The sequence below is a fragment of the Cygnus atratus genome, chromosome 33 (genome assembly GCF_013377495.2).
Source record: "Cygnus atratus isolate AKBS03 ecotype Queensland, Australia chromosome 33, CAtr_DNAZoo_HiC_assembly, whole genome shotgun sequence".
Lineage (NCBI taxonomy): Eukaryota > Metazoa > Chordata > Aves > Anseriformes > Anatidae > Cygnus > Cygnus atratus.
The window spans coordinates 512,712-532,167 of NC_066394.1; the positions used below are offsets into that span (position 1 = coordinate 512,712).

At 61.2% G+C, this 19,456-nt stretch overlaps 4 protein-coding genes across 4 annotated transcripts in view; 2 read left to right on the forward strand and 2 right to left on the reverse strand.

Annotated features, from left to right (window-relative positions):
* The window catches only part of TNXB (tenascin XB), a 38,109-nt gene extending 36,877 nt beyond the window's left edge, over positions 1-1,232 (forward strand). Inside the window, exons 35-36 of the mRNA XM_035570427.1 lie at positions 296-459; positions 1,152-1,232. Of these exons, the coding sequence (XP_035426320.1) occupies positions 296-459; positions 1,152-1,232 (245 nt within the window). The remainder of the gene's footprint in view (positions 1-295; positions 460-1,151) is intronic.
* LOC118260323 (zinc finger protein 420-like) overlaps positions 1-19,456 on the forward strand; it is a 337,064-nt gene that overhangs the window by 58,419 nt on the left and 259,189 nt on the right. The window lies entirely within an intron of this gene.
* On the reverse strand, positions 1,356-9,676 carry LOC118260326 (steroid 21-hydroxylase). The gene is given in 11 exon segments (XM_050716043.1): positions 1,356-1,603; positions 1,853-1,956; positions 5,119-5,288; positions 5,949-6,071; positions 6,073-6,135; positions 6,213-6,299; positions 6,917-7,024; positions 7,319-7,414; positions 8,247-8,398; positions 8,901-8,990; positions 9,493-9,676. Coding segments are annotated over 11 exon segments (1,425 nt in total).
* On the reverse strand, positions 9,735-17,106 carry LOC118260327 (histone H3-like centromeric protein A). Its single transcript, XM_050716044.1, has 7 exons — positions 17,095-17,106; positions 16,942-16,999; positions 16,260-16,457; positions 13,344-13,444; positions 10,810-10,887; positions 10,156-10,291; positions 9,735-9,751 (listed from the first exon to the last, which is right to left on the reverse strand). The coding sequence occupies exons 1-7, from the start codon at positions 17,104-17,106 to the stop codon at positions 9,735-9,737; spliced, it is 600 nt and encodes a 199-aa protein (XP_050572001.1).

The window sequence follows — 19,456 nt, forward strand, 5'->3', positions numbered from 1 at the left end:
TTGGGAGTCCATGACTCATGGGTGGGGGGGCTCTGGGGCCTATTGCAGATCACTAGCCCATGGGGTGGTCCTGGGGAGCCCCTAAGAGGTCTTGAGAGTCTTTGGCCCATATGGTGCTCCCTGATATGGAACATAGAGGTCCCTGGGGGGCTGTGACCTATCCTGGGGGTGGGTGGGGGCGGTGTCTTAGGGAACATCTTGTGGTTCTCTGACCTATTGAGGGTGTTCTGGAGAGCTCTCTTTCTGGGGGCCTGGGGGTGCTGGAGTCTCCAGAGTGCTAATGTGGGTCCTGCAGGGGACGCAATGTCCTACCACGCTGGCAGCCCCTTCTCAACACGGGACCGTGATCCCCGGCGCCGCCCCCGGCCCTGCGCTGTCGCCTACACAGGGGCCTGGTGGTACCGCAACTGCCACTACGCCAACCTCAATGGGCGCTATGGTACCCCCTACGACCATCAGGCACGTTGGGGGGCTGTAGGGGTCATGGGGAGGGTGTATAGGGGCCATAAAGGGGGTCTATGGGCACTACAACAACAGCAAAAGAGGACTTGATGGGGTCTATAGGGGCCGTGGGTGGCTATAGGAGCCATAGAGGGTGAATATGGAGGTCAATACAGACCGTACAGAGATTTATAGGGGCCATGAGGAAGGCTATGGAGGCCACAAGGCAGCCTGCAATGGGATTAAAATGACCCCAGGAGGTTCGATAGGGGCTATGGGGTGGGGGAGCCCCATGGCTTGTGTATGGGGCACAAGATCCATATGGCACTGCCCACAGCAGCAGGTACCTATGGGGACCTAGAGGGCCTGGGGAGTGGCAGCAGGGGATTTCACACCTATAGGGATTGGTGCCCTATGGGGAACAATGAGGGCCAGGAACTCTCTGGGGGGCTATGGGGGCCATATGGTCATGCACCCCTCTGAGATCCTATAGGCCTTCTACAGGGTGCAAGACACCATACAGGACCCCTCCCGCCCCAGCTCCAGATCTCCCCTATGTGGGCATGGGGCTTTATAGGAGTGATAGGGCCTGGGGCAGGGGAGTGGGTTCTTCAGGGCTTCAGTATGGTGCCCACAGGCCCTATATGGATCTGTAGGGCCCCTGTAGTATGCCGACAAGTCCTGACAGGGCCCCTCCTCACTCTCCCCAGGGCATCAACTGGTTTCCCTGGAAAGGTTTCGAGTTCTCCATCCCCTTCACGGAGATGAAGCTGCGGCCACAGCATGACTGAGAGCACCCAGAGAGGAGGCAGGGCTGCCTGGGGCAGTGGTGATGAAGCCTTTATGGGGTCAATAAAAGCTGCAAGCAACCAGCAAGCGAGCCCAGGCTTCCATGTGTCCCCAGGCATCGGGGCTCAGGGGGTGGGGGGCTGGCAGGGCACAAGGCGCACAAAGAATGGGGGGCAGCGCAGGACAGTGCCAGCTGTCACACCCAGCTTGGGCAGGGCCCCAGGCACCGGTGGCTCCAGGCGGAAGTGATGCAGGATGTGGCCCAGGAAAACAAAGAGCTCAGCTCGTGCCAATGCCTCACCCAGGCAGGATCGGGCTCCACAGCCGAAAGGTACCAGCGCTCGCCAGGGTGCCCCTGGCTCCAGGAACCGCTCTGGAGGGGGAAAATGGGGGGGGGGGGGGGTCGAGGAGGTCAGGGACATAGCCATTCGGGGAGGGAACCCACCATGAGGGCCAGGGACACAGATGTCCAGGCTGGTGATCACCCCAACAGTGTTAGGGACCCTGGCAAGCAGGGAGGGGACCCATCCCTGGGGGCTCAGGGGACCTGAGCATCTGGAGAAGGGACCCAGGTGTCCAGGACGGGCCCAAATGTCCAGGGAACCCCAGGGTCAACACGTACCTGGCAGGAATTCGTCAGCACGATGCCAGGTCTCAGGGTCGTGGTGGGCAGCGAAGAGGTTGGGGATGACGATGGAGCCAGCTGGCACAGGGACACCCCCAACACTAGGACAGGACAAGGTACTGCTGGGATGAACTGGGACAGACTGGAGTCTACATAGTCCCTCTACTGCCACCTACTGGGACCATTGGGCTTTACTGAGCCCTACTGGAGCTCTACTGGTCTACACTGCGGCCTACTGGGCTCTACTGGGGCCTATGGGGCTCTACTAATGCCTACTGAGCCCTACTGGGGCTCTCCAGGGCTCTGCTGGGATGTACTGGACTGTACTGAGGCCTGCTGAGATCTACTGTGGCTCCAGTGGGTGATACTGGACCTACTGAGGCTGAATGTGCAATACCGTGACCTAGTAGGGCCTGCTGGGATCCAGTGGGACCTACTGTAACTTACTGGGATCTGCTGGGGGCTCTGGGCTCTACCCGAGTCTTTGGGGATCTGTAGAGACAGTTGAGCTTTACTGGAGACTCCTTGGACCACTGGGACTCCACTTGGCTCTGATGGGGCCTACCTGCCTCTGATGGAAACTACTGGGGCACCCCTGGGCTCTACTAGATGCTACTGGGGCTTGCTGGGTGCTCCTGAGACCCACCTCGGTAACCTCTCAGTTGTCCCCAGTATGGTCTAAGTTGTTCCCCTCTGCCCTCAGCAGGCCCCAGTTACTCCCAGTTGGCCCCAGCACAGTCTTATGTTCTCCCAGCTAGTTCCCAGTTGACCCCAGTTGCCCCAAACTTGGTCCCAGACACTTTCAGTTGGCCCCCAACATAGTCCTGGCTTACACCAGTTGTCTCCAATGTTGTCCCAATTCATAGAATCATTGAGGTTGGAAAAGACTCTGAAGATCACCAAGTGCAAACATCCACCTAACACTACCAAGTCCACCACTCAACCACATCCCTAAGCACCACACCCACAATAAATAACTCAGGGATGGCAACTTCACTTGTTCCTGGGCAGCCTGTTCCAATGCTTAACCACGTTTTACATGAAAAAAATTCTTCCTGCCATCCCATCTAAACCTCCCCTGACACAACTTGAGGCCACTTTCCTTTGTCTCATCACTTTGTCATCTAAGAAAAGAGGTCTACACTCTCTTCACTACAAACTCCTTTTGTGTAGTTGGAGAGAGCAACGAGGTCACCCCTCAGCCTCCTTCTTTTCTCCAGACTAAACAACCCAGGTCCCTCAGCCACTCCTCATAAGCCTCGTTTTCTAGTCCTTTCACCAGCCTCGTTGCCCTTCTCTACACATGCTCGAGCAACTCAATATCCTTCCTGATAGGCACAAAACTGAACACAATACTCAAGGTGCAGTCCCACCAGAGCTGAGTACAGAGAGACGATCACTTCCCTAGTCCTGCTGGCTACACTATTTCTGATACAAGCCAGGATGCTGTTGGCCTTCTTGGCCACCTGAGTACACTGCTGGCTCGTGTTCAGCCAGCTATCAACCAGTATCCCCAGGGCCCTTTCCGCCAGGCAGCTTTCCGAGTACAGAGAGATGATCACTTCCCTAGTCCTGGTGGCCGCACTACTTCTGATACAAGCCAGGATGCTGCTGGCCTTCTTGGCCACCTGGGTACACTGCTAATTCATGTTAAGCTGTCTCCTGGCCAGCATCCCGAGGTCCTTTTCTGCTGGCAAACTTTCCAGCCACTCTTCCCTAAACCTATACCACTGTATGGGGATGGCCTACTAACATCTTATGAAGCAGCCCTGATGAAGTAGGTCCTCTTAAGGCCTGCTGAGGCTAACTGGGTTGTTCTGAGGTTTTCTGGGCTGTACTAGGGCCTTCTGAGCCCTATTGAGGTTCTTCAGGGGCCTTCTTGGCTTCTCTGGGGCTGACTGGGCCTACTGTGGCTAACTGGGCCTACTGGACCCTATTGGGGCTTACTGGGCTGTTCTTGGACCTGTTCTGGGAACTGCTGGGGCCTATCGCCATGACACTACTGCAGGACACTAAGCAGCAGCCCAAGGTAGTGGAGCGGCTTCTGCTGCTGCACATCGAGCACTGGAGCCAGCTGATGCTGGTAGAGCAAGAAAACATTGACCCCAGCACATGTAATTGAGAACACCAATGCCTACTCCACGCCACAGATACCAGATGTTAAAGTGAGCATGCTTGGACCACTCACTACTCTGGAACAGCAGCTGTCCAAGACACTATCTAGCTCCCTGTCCCAGAAGGTCCAGTCTACCTTCAGCATAACCACCACCAAATTTGGGGGCAAAAGCAAGTGAACAACTCATCTGGGGCAGCAAGTCAACTTCTGTATCTCTCTCTTATGCTGAAGTGGACCTGGGAGTTAATGTCGTCCTAGGATTTGCAGGCCAATATGCATGAGTACTACAAACACAACTCCCCTCCTTGGCAGCTTGTGAAATGAGATATTTTTCCTTTTATTTTTCAGCTTAACTAAGATTTTTAATGGGGCTTTTATTGTGCAATGTATTTTATTATCTAGTGCTGTGTTGCTTTTAGTATTGGTGAAGAAAGTAACTAAAGGATCTATTCAAAGTATTAATTAAAAAAAAAAATTGCTTAACTTGCTGACACTTTTCAATAGCACCCTCTGCCTGCGTTAAGTGAAAATGATTTTTTTCTTTAAAAAAAAAAATGATATATATATATATACACACACACACACATATATATATGATTCTACCGGGTTCTGTGAAGATCTAGTGAGGTTTATTGGTCATTTCTGTGGCCTACTGAGCTCTACTGGGGGTCCTCTGGGACATACCTGGTCCTAATGGCCTCTGCTGGGATCTACTGGGCCCTCCTGGTGCCTACAGGGCTCTACTGGGACCTGCTGAGGCCTGTTGGGCTTTATTGGTGCCTACAGGGTTTCTTTTGTTTGTTTGTTTTTTGGTAACTACTGGGTGCTGCTGGATTTTACTGGGACTTTCTGGGCGTTATTGAGGCCTATGAGGCCTGCTGGGCTCTGCTCTAGTTCTCTGGGATCTGCTGCCACCTACTGGGGAATACTGGGTGCTCCTGGGACCTACTGGGGCCGACTGAGCTCTGCTGGAGCCTACCGGGCATTACTGGGACCTGACAGATCTTGCTGGGCTCTGCCAGGCTCTACCAGGTGCTTCTGGGTTTTATGATGCCTTTTGGGCTCTGCTGACCCATACTGGTCTATACCAGTCAATACTGGTCTGTACAGACCCATATTGGTCCATACTGGTTTCTACTGGCTGTACCTGGTGTGGCGGCGTGTGCAGTGGGGCAGGGCCAGGGGTGCAGGTGGCCGCAGGCGCAGGGTCTCGGTGATGGTGGCACGGAGCAGGGGCAGGCGTCCCATGTCCCCCACCTGGGGTGTGCCCGTGGGGCCCAGCTCCTGACACAGCTCTGCACGCACTCGCTCCTGCACCTGGGGAAGGGGGACGGGGGGGGCGGGGGGGAGCACACATGTCACGCCATGTCACGTACAGCTGTCCCTCATGCATGTGACATGGATGCGATGCATGTGGCACCTTGGGACAGTGCAGGGGTGGTGGTGATGGCCATGGGAGGGGGTCATCAGGGACACCCAGGACATGGAACCCTCCCCAGGACCTGACCAGGGACACAGACATGACATGGACGTGGCATGCATGCAGCGCCTCAGGGCAGTGCAGAGGGATGGTGGTGGTTATGGTGTGGGGGACACGAGGGATTCCCAGGACACGGGTGGGAACACCCTGGGGATGTGAGACCCACCTGGGACCCGCCTGGGGATATGAGTGTGACATGTGTGGCACTGCAGGGTGGTGCAAGGGGACAGTGATGGCCATGGGGAGGAGGACACGGGATTTGCAGGACAATGGACACAGACGTGAGTATGTAAGACCCTCCCCGCCCCCCCCCCCCCCCCCCCCCCGGGACCAGCATGGGGACATGGACACAGATGTGACATGGATGGATGTGGCACCTCAGGGCAGTACAGGGTGGGGGGAACCCAGGAGATGCCCAGGACACAGGTGAGGACTCAGGACCCCCCCAGGGACACATGCAGGGACACAGACGCCGCTGGGACACGCGCGTGTGGCACCTCAGGGCGGTGCAGCAAGAAGGCCACGGCCCAGGCCAGGGCGGCCGCTGTCGTCTCAGTGCCACCGATGAAGAGGTCAACCAGGGCCATGTGCAGCCGGTCGGGGCCCAGTGCCCCCCCCCCGGACACTGGGGTCCCCCCCCAGCAGCGCCCCCAGCACCGTGTCCCCAGGGGGCGATGCGCAGGCCTGCAGGGGGACACGCGTCACCTCCCTGCATCCCCTCACCGGTTTCCCCCTGCCCCAGTCCCGTGTCCCCATCCCACCTTGTGACGCCGGATCTGGGCCTCCACGAAGGCGTCACGACACTCCACCAGGCTAAGCAGCCGCCGCAGCCCTGGGTTGGGCAGCACCTGGGACCGTATGGAGCCCATAGGCACCCCAGGGGCCACAAAGAGCCCCCAGGACCCTATAGAGCCCCCCACTTCGCGCCACAGTGGCTATATAGCCCCTTCCAGCTGCATACAGACCCTACAGACCCACCCCGGTCACACAGACAGTCCCCACAGCCCTACAGACTCTCTCAACCCTGTGTAGACCCCATGACATCTCCCCCAGGGTCTTATAGACCATTTAAGCCCTTCCCAAGCCCCATACAGACTCCCCCCCTCAACCCCATATATATGGAGATGGCTCCATATAGACCCTGTACCCTCCCACACCCCAGCACCTCCCCAGATCTTATACATCCTCCCCAAGGGAATATAATCACCTCCCAGGCCCTACATAGGCCCCTCCGCACCTTCATATATACCCTACAACCCCTCCAGGGCAATGTAGTTCCTCCCCAGTATAGTCTCCCACATCTGGACCCTGTAACACCCCTAAATCCCATACAGACCCTATAACATCCCCTCCCATGCCCTTCCTCAGTCCCACACAGACCTCCCCCAGGCCCCCATAGATGCCAGAAACCCTGTCCCCAGAGCCATATGGCCCCTGTAGGGCCCGGCCCCGCGGTGGGGCTCACCCGCAGCAGCGGCAGCAGGTCGAGCACCCGGACGCTGGCCCTGCCCCACACCTCCAGCAGCTCCATTACGCAGCGGGTGAAGGCCCGGACCTCAGCCTCGGGGGGCATCTGCGAGGGCCCAGATGCCTTGGGTCACCTCCATAGACCCCTGGGTCCCCCCGAGTCCCCCAGGTGGCACCTGGACATTGGGGACATCGGGGACCCACTGCCCCTTGGACACCTTGGTGCCCGTGTGTTGTTTCCCCCCCCCCCCCCCAAGTGACACCTGGGTCCCCTCAAGTGGCACCCAGACACCTGGGTGGCCCCCGGGCCCAGACAGCCCCCACCCAAGGGTGCCCCCCCCCCATGCCTTAGGGCCATCTGGATCCCCCCAAAGGGACACCCAGACACCCGGGTCCCTACCAGGTCCCCAAAGACGAGGAGGCAGATGGTGCTGCAGGTGTGGAAGGCGAAGGCCTCAAAGACGTCGATGGGTGCCCCCCCATAAGAACGCAGGTCCTGGGGGGGGAAAGGGGGTCATTGGGGGGGGGGGGGGGGGGCTGGGGAGTGCCTGGATGGACATGGGGCTTCCCAGGGGGTTGTTGGGGTGACATAAGGAGATTTTGGGGTCACCAGGGGTATACCGCTGGCCCTAGGGGGTATTGGGATACCCAAGGGTGATAGAGGGGAGGGGACCCTACGGGGGTATTGGGGTGCACTGGGGTAATATAGGGGGGACCTAGGGAGTTTTGGGGTGTCCCAAGCAGATATAGGGGGCCCCAAGTGGGTAAGGGGGGGGGTGTCCCAGGGCATACTGGGGTGTGCTAGTGGATATAGGGAGCCCCAAGAAAGAAGAGGGGATCATGGGAGGATTGAGGTCCCACAGTCAGATATTGGGGTGTCTGCAGGGTTATGGGTGATAAAGGGGAGTTCTGGGGAGCATAAATGGAGTATTGGGGTGCCCCAGGGAGATTCAGGGATCCCAGAAAGGATATTAGGGACACCTACATGGCAAAGGGGTATCCCAAGGGACGCTGGGGCTCCCTGGGGGGGGGCAGTGCAAGGGATACCCCATTGGGATATAGGGCTGCCCTAAAAGGACAATATGGGTCCCATGAAGGCTATTGGGTGGCCCCCAAGGGATTACTGGGATACCGCAGGGATCCCCTGCTGCCCTATCAGCTATGGGGTGCTGGGGGTGATTTGGGGGCGATTTGGGGGCACCCTGGTGCAATCTGGGGGTCCCAGGGTTGGCTTGGAGTTCTGGAAGGGGATGGGGGGGTTATCCCCAGGTTTGGGGTGCTTTTTTTTGTGTGTGTGTGGGGGGGGTCCCCAGGTTTGGGGTGCTCACCTGGCAGAGCGCCTTCGCCTGCTGCGCCAGGAGGGGCTCGAGTCGCCCCTGAGCCCGGGCCAGCGCCCCCCGCGTCGCCCCCCGCTGCTGCTGCCACCCCGGGCACACGTCCCCCAGTGCCAGGTCCTGGCCCCCCCGCGACACCAGCCGCCCTGCGGCACCGCACCTGCATCACCACTGGCACCCTCCTCCTTCCCCTCCGGCACCCATGAGGACCCCCCCAGCCTCCCCCCCTCAGACAACCCTGGGGACCCCTAGGGACCCCCCCCCAGCACTTGCAGGGAACCCAGAGGGACCCCCCCACACCCACCAGACACCCATAGGACCCTCCCCAGCACCCCCCAAACACTGACAGAGACCCCCCCCCAGACACCCTTGCGAGGAACCCACAGCCCCCCGCCCGAGTACCCTACAGCCACCCACAGGGACACCCCCAGTACCATAAGGTGCCCCCCCACAGGGCCCCCCCAATACCCAGGGAATTTCGGGGTGCCCGACAATCCCCCGTAGCCCTTATAACACCCCCAACCCCAGAGGATATTCCTCCAGCCCCTTTAGCCCCCCATAATCCACCTGTACCCACGTAACTTGGGGAGGGGGTGTACCCAGTGCACCCCCCCCCCCAGCCCATATGGCCCCCCCCCCCCCCAATACCCAGGTAACTTGGGGGGCGCCCAGCGAAGTCCCCCCAGCGGCGAGCAAGAGCCTCCCGGATGGTCCCCACTGAGCTCAGCACCAGCACATCTTGGGGGTAAGGAGAAGGGGGGGAAAAAAAAAAAGGGGGGGGGGGGGCTGGATGGATGCGACCCCCTTCGGGGGGGGCGGGGGGGTCAGGGAGGTCCCAGGATATGGGGGCTTGGCGGTCCCAGCCCTCCCAGTAGGGTCAGGGACCCCCAATTCAGGGGGGTGAAATGGGTGCAGGGATAGAAGGGGGGGGGTTGTCCCAGGAACAAAGCAGGGGGGGTCCCAAATCAAAGAGTTGAGGGGAGCAAGGAGAGATCTGGGGGGGGGGGGGAAGGGGCTCCCTTGCAACCCCCCCCCCTAGACTCATTGGACCAACAGTGGGGTGCAGGGAGGGGGGACACAGGGTGTCCCCAAGCCAAAATTTGGGGGTCCCAGAAGGTGGAGGCTGGGGGGGGGGGGGGAGCAGTTTTAGGGTCCCAAGGCGGGCTGGGGGGAGGGTTCCGGAGGGGGGGGGGAGGAAAAATAGTGGGGTGCCCCCCTCCTTCCCTCCCCCCCCACTCACCGTGGCCCCCCAGGCGCATGCGCAGGGCAGGCCCGTGGCGGCGGGCGAGGGCGAGCAGGTGCAGCGCCCCCCGGGGGTGCAGGAGGTGCAGAGCCCCCCCCCGGGGGGACCCCTCCCGCGCCCCCCCAAACGCCAGCAGCAGCAGCAGGAGCAGGAGCAGGAGCAGCAGCAGCGTGGCCGCCATCACCCCGCGAAGCTGGGGATTTGGAGGGGGGGGGGGGTAGGGGGAGCCCGCAGTGCCCCTATAACAGCCTCGAACCTTGGGGGGGGGGCCACAAAAAGCTCCGCCCCCCCCCTTCTAGCATTTGGGGAATGGGGGGGGGGGGGGGCACATCCTTTTTGCACACTCCCCCCCTTAGATCTCCCTCTCATATAACCCCCCCCCCCAAACTTTGGACTGCTGCCCCCCCCTCCCCCCCAAACCCTTCCCATGGGGGTGCTGCCGTGGACAACCCCCCCCCCCCCCCCCCCCCCAAAATCACACCCGGGTGCCCCCCTCCCTCAACCCCCCCCCCCCCCCCCCAGGTGCCCCCGAGCAGGACCCGACCAACAATCGAAGAGGGGGGGGGGGGGGAGGCAGGTTGTGAAAAAAAGGGGGATCGTTCCTTTATTAGAGAAGGGGGGGGGGGGGGGGGGGAAATACGAGGTGTGGGGGGGGGGCACTCAGATCCCCCCCCCCGTCCAGCCCCCGCAGGCGCCGGGCCAGCTGCAGGTCCTTGGGGTACAGGGTGACGCGGCGGGCGTGCAGCGAGCACAGGTAGGCGTCCTCCAGCAGGCGCACCAAGAAAGCCTCCGCCGCCTTTTTTTTTTTTGGGGGGGGGGGGGGCGGGGATATCAGGGGTGCCCCCCCGATATCACCCCCCCACCCCCACCCCCACCCCGGATACCCCCTTCCTCCTTCAATACACCCCCTCCTGCAAGAGTCCTCCCCCCCCCCCCACACACTCTCTCTAGGGGCGCGCCCAAGGCGTACAAATCTCCCCCACCCCCCCCCCCAAATTCAACGCACCCCAGAAGCCACAGCCCCACCCCCCCCCCCAAAAAAAAAAAAACAAAGGCATGGGAAAGGAGCAAACTGGGGGGGGTTACAGCCCCCCCCCAAACCCTATTGGGTGCCTGACACCCCCCCCAGCAGTAGAACCCCCCCCCCCCCCAAAAAAAAACCATCAGGCACCCCAACGTCACCCCCCCCGCCCCCCCAAAGTGAAAGACACCCCCAAAACGCCCAGGAGATGCCCCCCACACCCCCCCCCCCAGCACCCAAAGCTGGAGGGGGGGGGGGGCTCAAAACCCCTAGGGCCCCCCCTTGTCCCCCACCTCCTGCAGTGCCAGCAGCGCCATGGCCTGCCAGTGGTAGTCCACCCCCCGCGTGAAGAGCAGGCAGATCTCCCGCACCTGGGGACAGGGGGACACCGGAGGGGGGGGGGGGCATGGGGACACCAGGGGGGGGGGGGCATGGGGACACCACGGGGGCTGGGGGCACGGGGACATGGAGGGGGGACCCAGGACACCCCAGGGACGGGGACACCGCCACAGGTGTGTCACTGCACAGGGACATGGGGACACGCCGGGGACAGGGATATTTTTTTTGGGGGGGGGGGGGGGGGGGCACACGGGACAGTGTCACACGAGGCGCCATGGATGGGGGAGGGGGGGGCACAAGGACGCGGGGAGGGGGGGGGACAAGGACGTGGGGGGGGGATCTTGTCCCAGACAAGGCCACCGCGTCACTTGGGGGGGGGGGGGGGGGGGCGGGGATGTGACAAGGACGTTGGGGGGGGGGGGGGCATCACACCATGGGGGGAGGGCACAAGGACGCGGGGGGGGGTGGGGGGGGGCACTCAGAGGGTCCGGGGGGGGGACCTGGGGGGGATCCTGGGGTTGGGAAATCGGTTTGGGGGGCTCGGGGGGGGGGGTCCCGGGGGTGGTGTGGGGGTCCTGGGGGGGGGTCCTGGGGAAGATTTGGGGGTCCCAGGGGAGGTTTGGGGGTCCCGGGAAGGTCCCGGGGAGGTTCCCTGGGGGGTTCGGGGGTCCTGGGGGGTTCCCGGGGATAGTTTGGGGGTCCCAGGGAAGGCCCCGGGGAAGACTTGGGGGTCCCGGAGGAGGTTTGGGGGTGTCGGGGCGGTCCCAGGGTTGCTTTGGGGGGTGTCGGGAGGGTCCCAGGGCAGTCCTGGGGGTGGTTTGGGGGTCCCGAGGGGGTTCCCAGGGGAGGTTTGGGGATGTCGGGGGGTTCCCGGGGGGGTGGTTGGGGTTCCCGGGCGTGGTTTGGGGGTCCCGGGGGTGGTTTGGGGGTCCCGGGGGTGGTTTGGGGGTCCCGGGGAAGGTCCCGGGGAAGACTTGGGGGTCCCGGGGGGGTTCCCAATGGTGGTTTGGGAGTCCCGGCGGGGTCCCGGGGTCTTGGGGGTGGTCCCGGGAAGGTCCCAGGGGTGGTTTGGGGGTTCCCGGGAGGGTTCCCAGGGGAATTTTGGGGGTCCCGGGGGTGGGGGGGTCCCGGTGGGCTTCCCAGAGGTGGTTCGGGGGTCCCGGGGGTTTCTCGGGGGGTCGAGGGTCCCGGGGGTGGTGGTCCCGGGGAAGATTTGGGGGTGTCGGGTGGGGTTGGGTGTCCTGAAGCGGTCCCGGGGGCGCTTGGAGGGTCCCGGCACGGTCCCGGGGGTGGTTTGGGGGTACCGGGGAAGATTTGGGGGTGTTGGACGGGGTTGGGGGTCCTGGGAGGGTCCCAGGGGTGGTTTGGGGGTCCCGGGGGGGGGGTCCCGGGGAAGATTTGGGGGTGTCGGACGGGGTTGGGGGTCTCGGGAGGGTCCCGGGGGTGGTTTGGGGGTCCCGGGCGGGGGGGGGTTGGGGGTACCAGGGGGGGTCCCGGGTAAGATTTGGGGGTGTCGGGCGGGGTTGGGGGTCTCGGGAGGGTCCCGGGGGTGGTCCCGGGAGGGTCCTGGGGGTGGTTTGGGGGTCCCGGGGGGGGGGGTCCCGGGGAAGATTTGGGGGTGTCGGGCAGGGTTGGGGGTCCCGGGAGGGTCCCGGGGGTGGTTTGGGGGGTCCCGGGGGGGGGGGGTTTGGGGGTCCCGGGGAGGGGGTCCCGGGGAAGATTTGGGGGTGTCGGACGGGGTTGGGGGTCCCGGGAGGGTCCCGGGGGTGGTTTGGGGGTCCCGGGGGGGGGGGGTTGGGGGTCCCGAGGAGGGGGTCCCGGGGAAGATTTGGGGGTGTCGGGCGGGGGTTGGGGGTCTCGGGAGGGTCCCGGGGGTGGTTTGGGGGTCCCGGGGGGGGGTCCTGGGGAAGATTTGGGGGTGTCGGGCGGGGTTGGGGGTCTCGGGAGGGTCCCGGGGGTGGTCCCGGGAGGGTCCTGGGGGTGGTTTGGGGGTCCCGGGGGGGGGGGTCCCGGGGAAGATTTGGGGGTGTCGGGCGGGGGTTGGGGGTCTCGGGAGGGTCCCGGGGGTGGTTTGGGGGTCCCGGGGGGGGGGGGTTGGGGGTCCCGGGGAGGGGGTCCCGGGGAAGATTTGGGGGTGTCGGGCGGGGGTTGGGGGTCTCGGGAGGGTCCCGGGGGTGGTTTGGGGGTCCCGGGGGGGGGTCCTGGGGAAGATTTGGGGGTGTCGGGCGGGGTTGGGGGTCTCGGGAGGGTCCCGGGGGTGGTCCCGGGAGGGTCCTGGGGGTGGTTTGGGGGTCCCGGGGGGGGGGTCCCGGGGAAGATTTGGGGGTGTCGGACGGGGGTTGGGTGTCCCGAAGCGGTCCCGGGGGCGCTTGGAGGGTCCCGGGACGGTGCCGGGGGGGGGGAGGTCCCGGGGGTGGTTTGGGGGTCCCGAGGTGGGGGGGGTCCCCGGGTGTGTGTGGGGGGGGTGCCGGTCCTCGGGGTCGCTCACCACGCGGCAGAAGGGCTGCCGGCGCAGCAGCAGGTTGGTGGTGCTCTGGTACTTGCGGATCTCCTTCAGCGCCAGCTGGCCCGGCCGGTACCGCCGGTGCCCTGCGAGAAAGGGGACGGGGACCGGGGGGTGTCACACGGGGGGGGGGGGGGGGGGGGGGGGGGGGAGTTGGGGCGGGGGGGGGGCGACGCTCGGGGGTCGCACTCACGGCGCGGGGGGGAAGGCGCCGGGGCCGGCGGCCGCCTCGGGGAGCGCCGGGGGGAGACCGGGGGGGCGCCGCGGCGCCGGGGGGCGCGGTCCTTGGGGCGCGGCATGGCGGGGGGGGGGGTGGGGGGGGTGGTGACGTCACGCTCGGGACCCCCGCCGCCGCCGCCGCCGCGTCCCGATTCAAAGCTCCCGCCGCGAAGCGCCTCGTGACGTCATATCCGCCGGCAGCCCGCCCCCCCCCCCCATCAGGCCGCTCTGCGCCGCCGGAGGTCTCGTCTCGGTGGTGGCGCGGCGGACCGGGAGCCGTAGAGGGCTCATTTGCATAAATTTGCATCCCCCCCCCTCCTTCCAATCGCGCTGTTCCGTTCCCTGGGGGCTCACGGAGTCGGTACAGCTCCCGGGGCCCCGGTCCAGGCCCCGCGGACTCCCAGTGGATCCCAGTTGCTCCCAGTTGGCATCAGTATGATCCCAGTTGGCTCCAGCGTGGCCCCACTAAGCCCCAGTATGGTCCCTAATGGTCCCAGTAGGCCACAAAATGGTCCCAGTGGGCACCAATTACCCTCCCAGTTGACTCCAGTGTCACATCGGGTGGTGCCCCCCCCCTTTGATCCCAGTGTGGTCCCAGGTGGCCCAAGTTGGCTCCAGTGTGATCCCAGTAGATCCCAGACGCCCCCACCAAGGATCCACGTGCCTGCAAAATGGTTCCAGGTGGCCCCACCATGGTCCCAAATGCTCCCAGTTGGACCCCAATATGGTCCCAGTTGCTCCCAGCTGTCCCCAGCAGGTCCTAGTGGCTCCCCATTGATCCCACCATGGACCCAGTTGGCCCCCAATATGGTCCCAGTTGCTCCCAGCTGTCCCCAGCAGGTCCTAGTGGCTTCCCATTGGTCCCACCATGGTCCCAGTTGCTCCCTATTCACCCCACGGTGGTCTCAGTTGCCTCCAGTAGGTCCCAGTTGCTCCCGATTGGCCCCACCATGGTCCCAGCTACCCACAATACGGACCCAGATGTGCCCAACTTGACCCCAGCATGGTCCCAACTGAACCCCAGCATGGTACGAGTTGCTCCAACTTCATTCCCAGTCAATCCCAGATGACTTAACTGTCATCCAAGTTGACCCCAGCATGGTCTCAGTTACCCACAGCGTGGTCTCAGAAGTTCCCAGTTGCTCCCAGTGTGATTCCAGCTCACCCCAGCATGGTCCAGTTGCCCCTTTGTGGTCTCAGGTGGCTCCATTGTGATCCCAGTAGGACTGATCTCAGGTATCAGTGGTATCAGGTGGTCCCCAGCTGGCCCCAGTGTAATTCCACTTACCCACAATATCATAGAATCATAGAAACACAAGGTTGGAAAGGACCTACAAGATCATCTAGTCCAACCGTCCTCCTATCACCAATACTACCCACTAAGCTACTAAATCGTATCACATAGCACCTCATCCAGGCGCTTCTTGAACACAGCGAGTGATGGTGACTCCACCACCTCCCTGGGCAGACCGTTCCAGTGCCTGACCACTCTCTGAGTGAAAAAGTTTTTCCTGATATCTAATCTAAGTCTCCCCAGGCACAACTTGTGGCCATTTCCTCTAGTCCTATCATTAGTTATCTGAGAGAAGAGGCCGACCCCCTCCTCATCACAACCTCCTTTCAGGAAGTTGTAGAGTGCAATGAGGTCTCCCCTGAGCCTCCTCTTCTCCAGACTAAACAATCCCAGTTCCCTCAGCAGCTCCTCATAAGACTTGTGCTCCAGACCCCTCACCAGTTTTGTTGCCCTTCTCTGGACACGTTGCAGGGTCTCAATGTCCTTCTTGTAGTGAGGAACCCAAAACTGAACACAGTACTCCAGGTGTGGCCTCACCACAGCAGAGTACAGGGGGATGATCACCTCCCTGCTCCTGCTGGCTACACTATTTCTAATACAGGCCAGGATGCCATTGGCCTTCTTGGCCACTTGGGTGCACTGCCGGCTCATGTTCAAGTGAGCATCAACCAACACTCCCAGGTCCCTTTCCTCTTCAGAGTCTTCTAGCCAGTCTGCCCCAAGTCTATAGCATTGCATGGGGTTATTGTGGCCAAAGTGCAGGACCTGGCACTTGGCCTTATTAAACCTCATCCCATTCGCCTCAGCCCAGCAGTCCAACCTATCCGGATCCCTCTGAAGAGCCACCCTACCCTCAGGCAGATCGACACTACCTCCCAACTCGGTGTTGTCTGCAAACTTACTGAGGGTACATTCAATCCCCTCATCCAGGACATGAATAAAGATATTAAACAAGATAGGCCCCAGTACCGACCCCTGGGGACACCACTTGTAATGGGATGCCAGCTGGACTTAACTCCATTAACCCCTGCCCGCTGGTCACAGCCCTCCAGCCAATTCTTTACCCAGAGAAGAGTATACCTGTCCAAGCCACGGACAGCCAGTTTCCCCAGGAGAATATGGTGGGAGACTGTGTCAAAGGCTTTCCTGAAGTCTAGGTAGACTACATCAACAGCCCTTCCCTCATCTACCAGTCTGGTCACACGATCATAGAAGGAGATGAGGTTGGACAGGCACGACCTGCCTTTCGTGAACCCATGCTGGCTGGGCCTGATCCCCTGGATGCCACACAAGTGCCGTGTGATCTCACCCAAGATGATTTCCATCCATAACTTTCCCTGGAACAGAGGTCAGGCTGAAAGGCCTGTAGTTCCCCGGGTCCTCCTTACGGTCCTTCTTGTGGATGGGAGTCACATCAGCAAGCCTCCAATCCTCTGGGACCTCTCCAGAGAACCAGGAACGCTGATAGATGGTGGAAAGCAGCTTGGCAATTACCTCCGCCAGCTTCCTCAGCACCCTAGGGTGGAGCTCGTCTGGTCCCATGGACTTGTGAGAGTCCAGATGGAGGAGCAGGTCTCTGTCTCTTCCTGGATCACAGGGGGGAAATATGATCCCAGTTTCTCCCAGCTGGCCCCCAGAATGATCCCAGTGGGTTCCAGTTGATCACAGAATAGTCTCAGCTGCCCCCAATTGGTCCCAGTTGATCCCAGCACGGACCCAGCTGCCAACAATATGATCCTAGATGTCTCAGTTGGCCACAGCATGGTCCCAGTTGCCTCCAAAATGGTGCCAGTTACTTCCAGTTGGCCCAAGAGTTATGTCATTTGCTCCCAGCATGATCTCAGTCGGATACAGTAGATCACATCAAGGACCCAGTTTCCCCCAGTATTGTACCAGATACTCCCAGTTGTCCCCCAGTATTGTCGGAAGTGTTGGAAGTCAAGCAGGCAGGGCAGAAGGTCGGCTTGGCTGAGTAGGGATCTTCTTCTAGAGTTCAGGCAGAAAAGGAAAGCAGATGGATACTAGAAATGAGGTCAGGCAATATGGGAGGGCTACAGAGATGCTGCTCACCTTTGTAGGGGGAAAATTCGTATGGCCAAAGCTTAATTGGATTTGAAGCTGGCCAGTACTGTGGGGACAACAAAAAGGGCGTCTTTATGTTTACAGAAAAAGGAGGACCAGAGATAACATTGGTCTGTTACTTGATGAGGATCGTCACCTCACAAACAGGGACATAGACCAAGCAGAGATATTGAATGCCTTCTTTGCCTCTGTCTTTAACACCAACGATGGGCCCTGGGACCCCAGAGCCTGGAGCTGGAGGACCATGACTGCAGGAACAAGGAGCTCCCAGCCAACCCTGAACATGTGTGATATTTACAGCTTCAGCTGGATGCACATAAGTCTATGGGGCCCAATGGGATTCATGCCAGGGTACTCAGGAGAGCTGGCTGATGCCATTGTGAGACTTCTCTCAATTATTTCTCAATGGTCTTGGGAATCTGGAAGGGTCCCAGTTGACTGGAAGCTGGCAAACATTTTCCCAGTTTTCAAGAAAGGCGAGAAAGAAGACCCTGGTAATTACAGGCCTGTCAGTCTCTCTTCGGCGCTTAGTAAAATTATGGAGAAGATTATTCTGGAAGCTATTGAAAAACACCTGAAGGACAATATGGTCATTGGTCTTAGCCAACATATTTGCATGGGGAAGGTCCTGTTTAACAAGCTTAATTTATTTTTATGACAAGGTTACCCACCTAGTTGACCAAGGCAGGTCTGCAGACGTAATATCTTTGGATTTCAGCACAGCTTTCAATACTGCTTCTCAGAGTACCCTTCTGGACAAAATGTCTAGCATATAGCTATATAAAAGCAAAATATGGTGGGTGAACAATTGGCAGATGTATCAGGCTCAAAGGGTTAGAGTAAATGAGGCTTGCGTCCAGTCACTAGCGGGGATCTCCAGGGCTCCATTTTAGGGCCAGTTCTTGTCAATGGCTTCATAAATGATCTGGACATGAGACTGGAATGCATATTAAGTAAGTTTGCAGGTGATACTAACTTAAGAGGACCTGTTGACTCCCTTGAGGCTGGAGAGGCCTTGCAGAGGGATCTGGCCAAAGGGGAGAGCTGGGCAGCCACCGCCTGTGCGAAGTTTAACAAGAGCAAGTGCCGGGCCCTGTCCATGGGCAGGGGCAGCCCCGACTGTATGTACAGCGTGGGGGGCGAGAGGCTGGAGAGCAGCCCCCAGAACGGGAGCTGGGGGTTGTGGCCGACGGCAAGTTGGATGTGAGCCAGCAGCGGGCCCTGGCAGCCCAAAGGGCCAAGCGTGCCCTGGGGTGCCTCAGGCACAGCACTGCTGGCCGGCCGAGGGAAAGGATCGTCCCGCTCTGCTCGGCCTGCTGCGGCCTCGCCTCGAGCACTGCGTGCAGCTGTGGGCAGCACAGCAGACAAAGGGCGTGAAACTGTGTGAGAGCCTCCAAGGGAGGGCTACGAGGACGGCGAAGGCTCTGCAGGGCAAGGCGTGTGAGGAGCGGCTGAAGGCGCTTGGCTTGTTGAGCCCAGAGCAGAGGAGATGCAGGGGAGGCCTTGCAGCGGCCCACAGCTTCCTGATGAGGGGAGCGGAGGGGCAGGTGCCGGTCTCTGCTCTCTGGGGCCATCGACAGGGCCCGAGGGAACGGCATGGAGCTGCCACAGGGGAGGCTCGGGCTGGCTGTTCGGAAACGGTTTATTCCCCAAGAGGGTGGTCAGGCACTGGAACAGGCTCCCGAGGGACGTAGCCATGACCCTGAGCCTGCTGCAGCTCAAGGAGCATTTGGAGAAGGCTCTCAGGCACAGGGTCTGATTTTTGGGTGGTCCTTGTGGGGTCAGGAGATGGAATGGATGGTCCCGTTGGGTTCCTTCCAACTGGGGCTATTCTGTGATTCTGTGATCTAGGGCTGAAGGCTGAGACCACCTTGGAGGTCTTCCAGGAGGACTTCCAGGAGCCGGTGATGCCTCCTGTGTGCACAGCCTCTGCAGAGCCTGTGTGATGGGAGGCTGGAAGCTCTCTGGGTGCCCCCAGGGCAGGGCAATGACCCAGCTGGGACAAGTGGGCAGCAGGCACCAGCTGGGGAACCGGGGGCAGCTGGAGCTTAGGTTCCTCCTGGCTCTGACTCCCAGGACCAACACCAAGGAGACGGTCTGCTGCAAGACGCCTTCCCAGGCAGCAAAGCCTCAGGACAGAAAGCACCCAGGAAATGCCACTGCCAGACTCCATCTTCCTGTGCAAAACTTTATTTGCCACAGTCCTGCTGCTGCTGCGCCTTGATGTGCTCCAGAGGAGGGAACAAAGAGCCCCCACAGGCTGCTCATGCTCAGCACCAGGCACAGAGCAAAGATCAACCCCAAACTAGGAGGCAAAGGTGGCCTGCAATGGCCGGCAGCACACGGTGACCACATCCCTTGCACTGGGGGTCTGCAAGCAGTGCAAGCAGAGGGGAGAGGAGCGTGGAGAGCTGCTGCAGCCCCTGTGCTGCCCACTGGGGCTCAGAGGCAGGGTGAGACCCGCGGGTGCCAGCAGGGCTTGTGCCCCAGCACAGGAGCCCTG

Excerpts from the sequence above, each read along its gene's own strand:
- LOC118260327 (XM_050716044.1), bottom strand. Across the intron at positions 10,888-13,343 it reads GGCAGCCCTTCTGCCGCGTG|GTGCGGGAGATCTGCCTGCT; the intron begins GTGAGCGACCCC and ends CCCTGTCCCCAG. Across the intron at positions 10,292-10,809 it reads CGCTGCTGGCACTGCAGGAG|GCGGCGGAGGCTTTCTTGGT; the intron begins GTGGGGGACAAG and ends AAAAAAAAAAAG.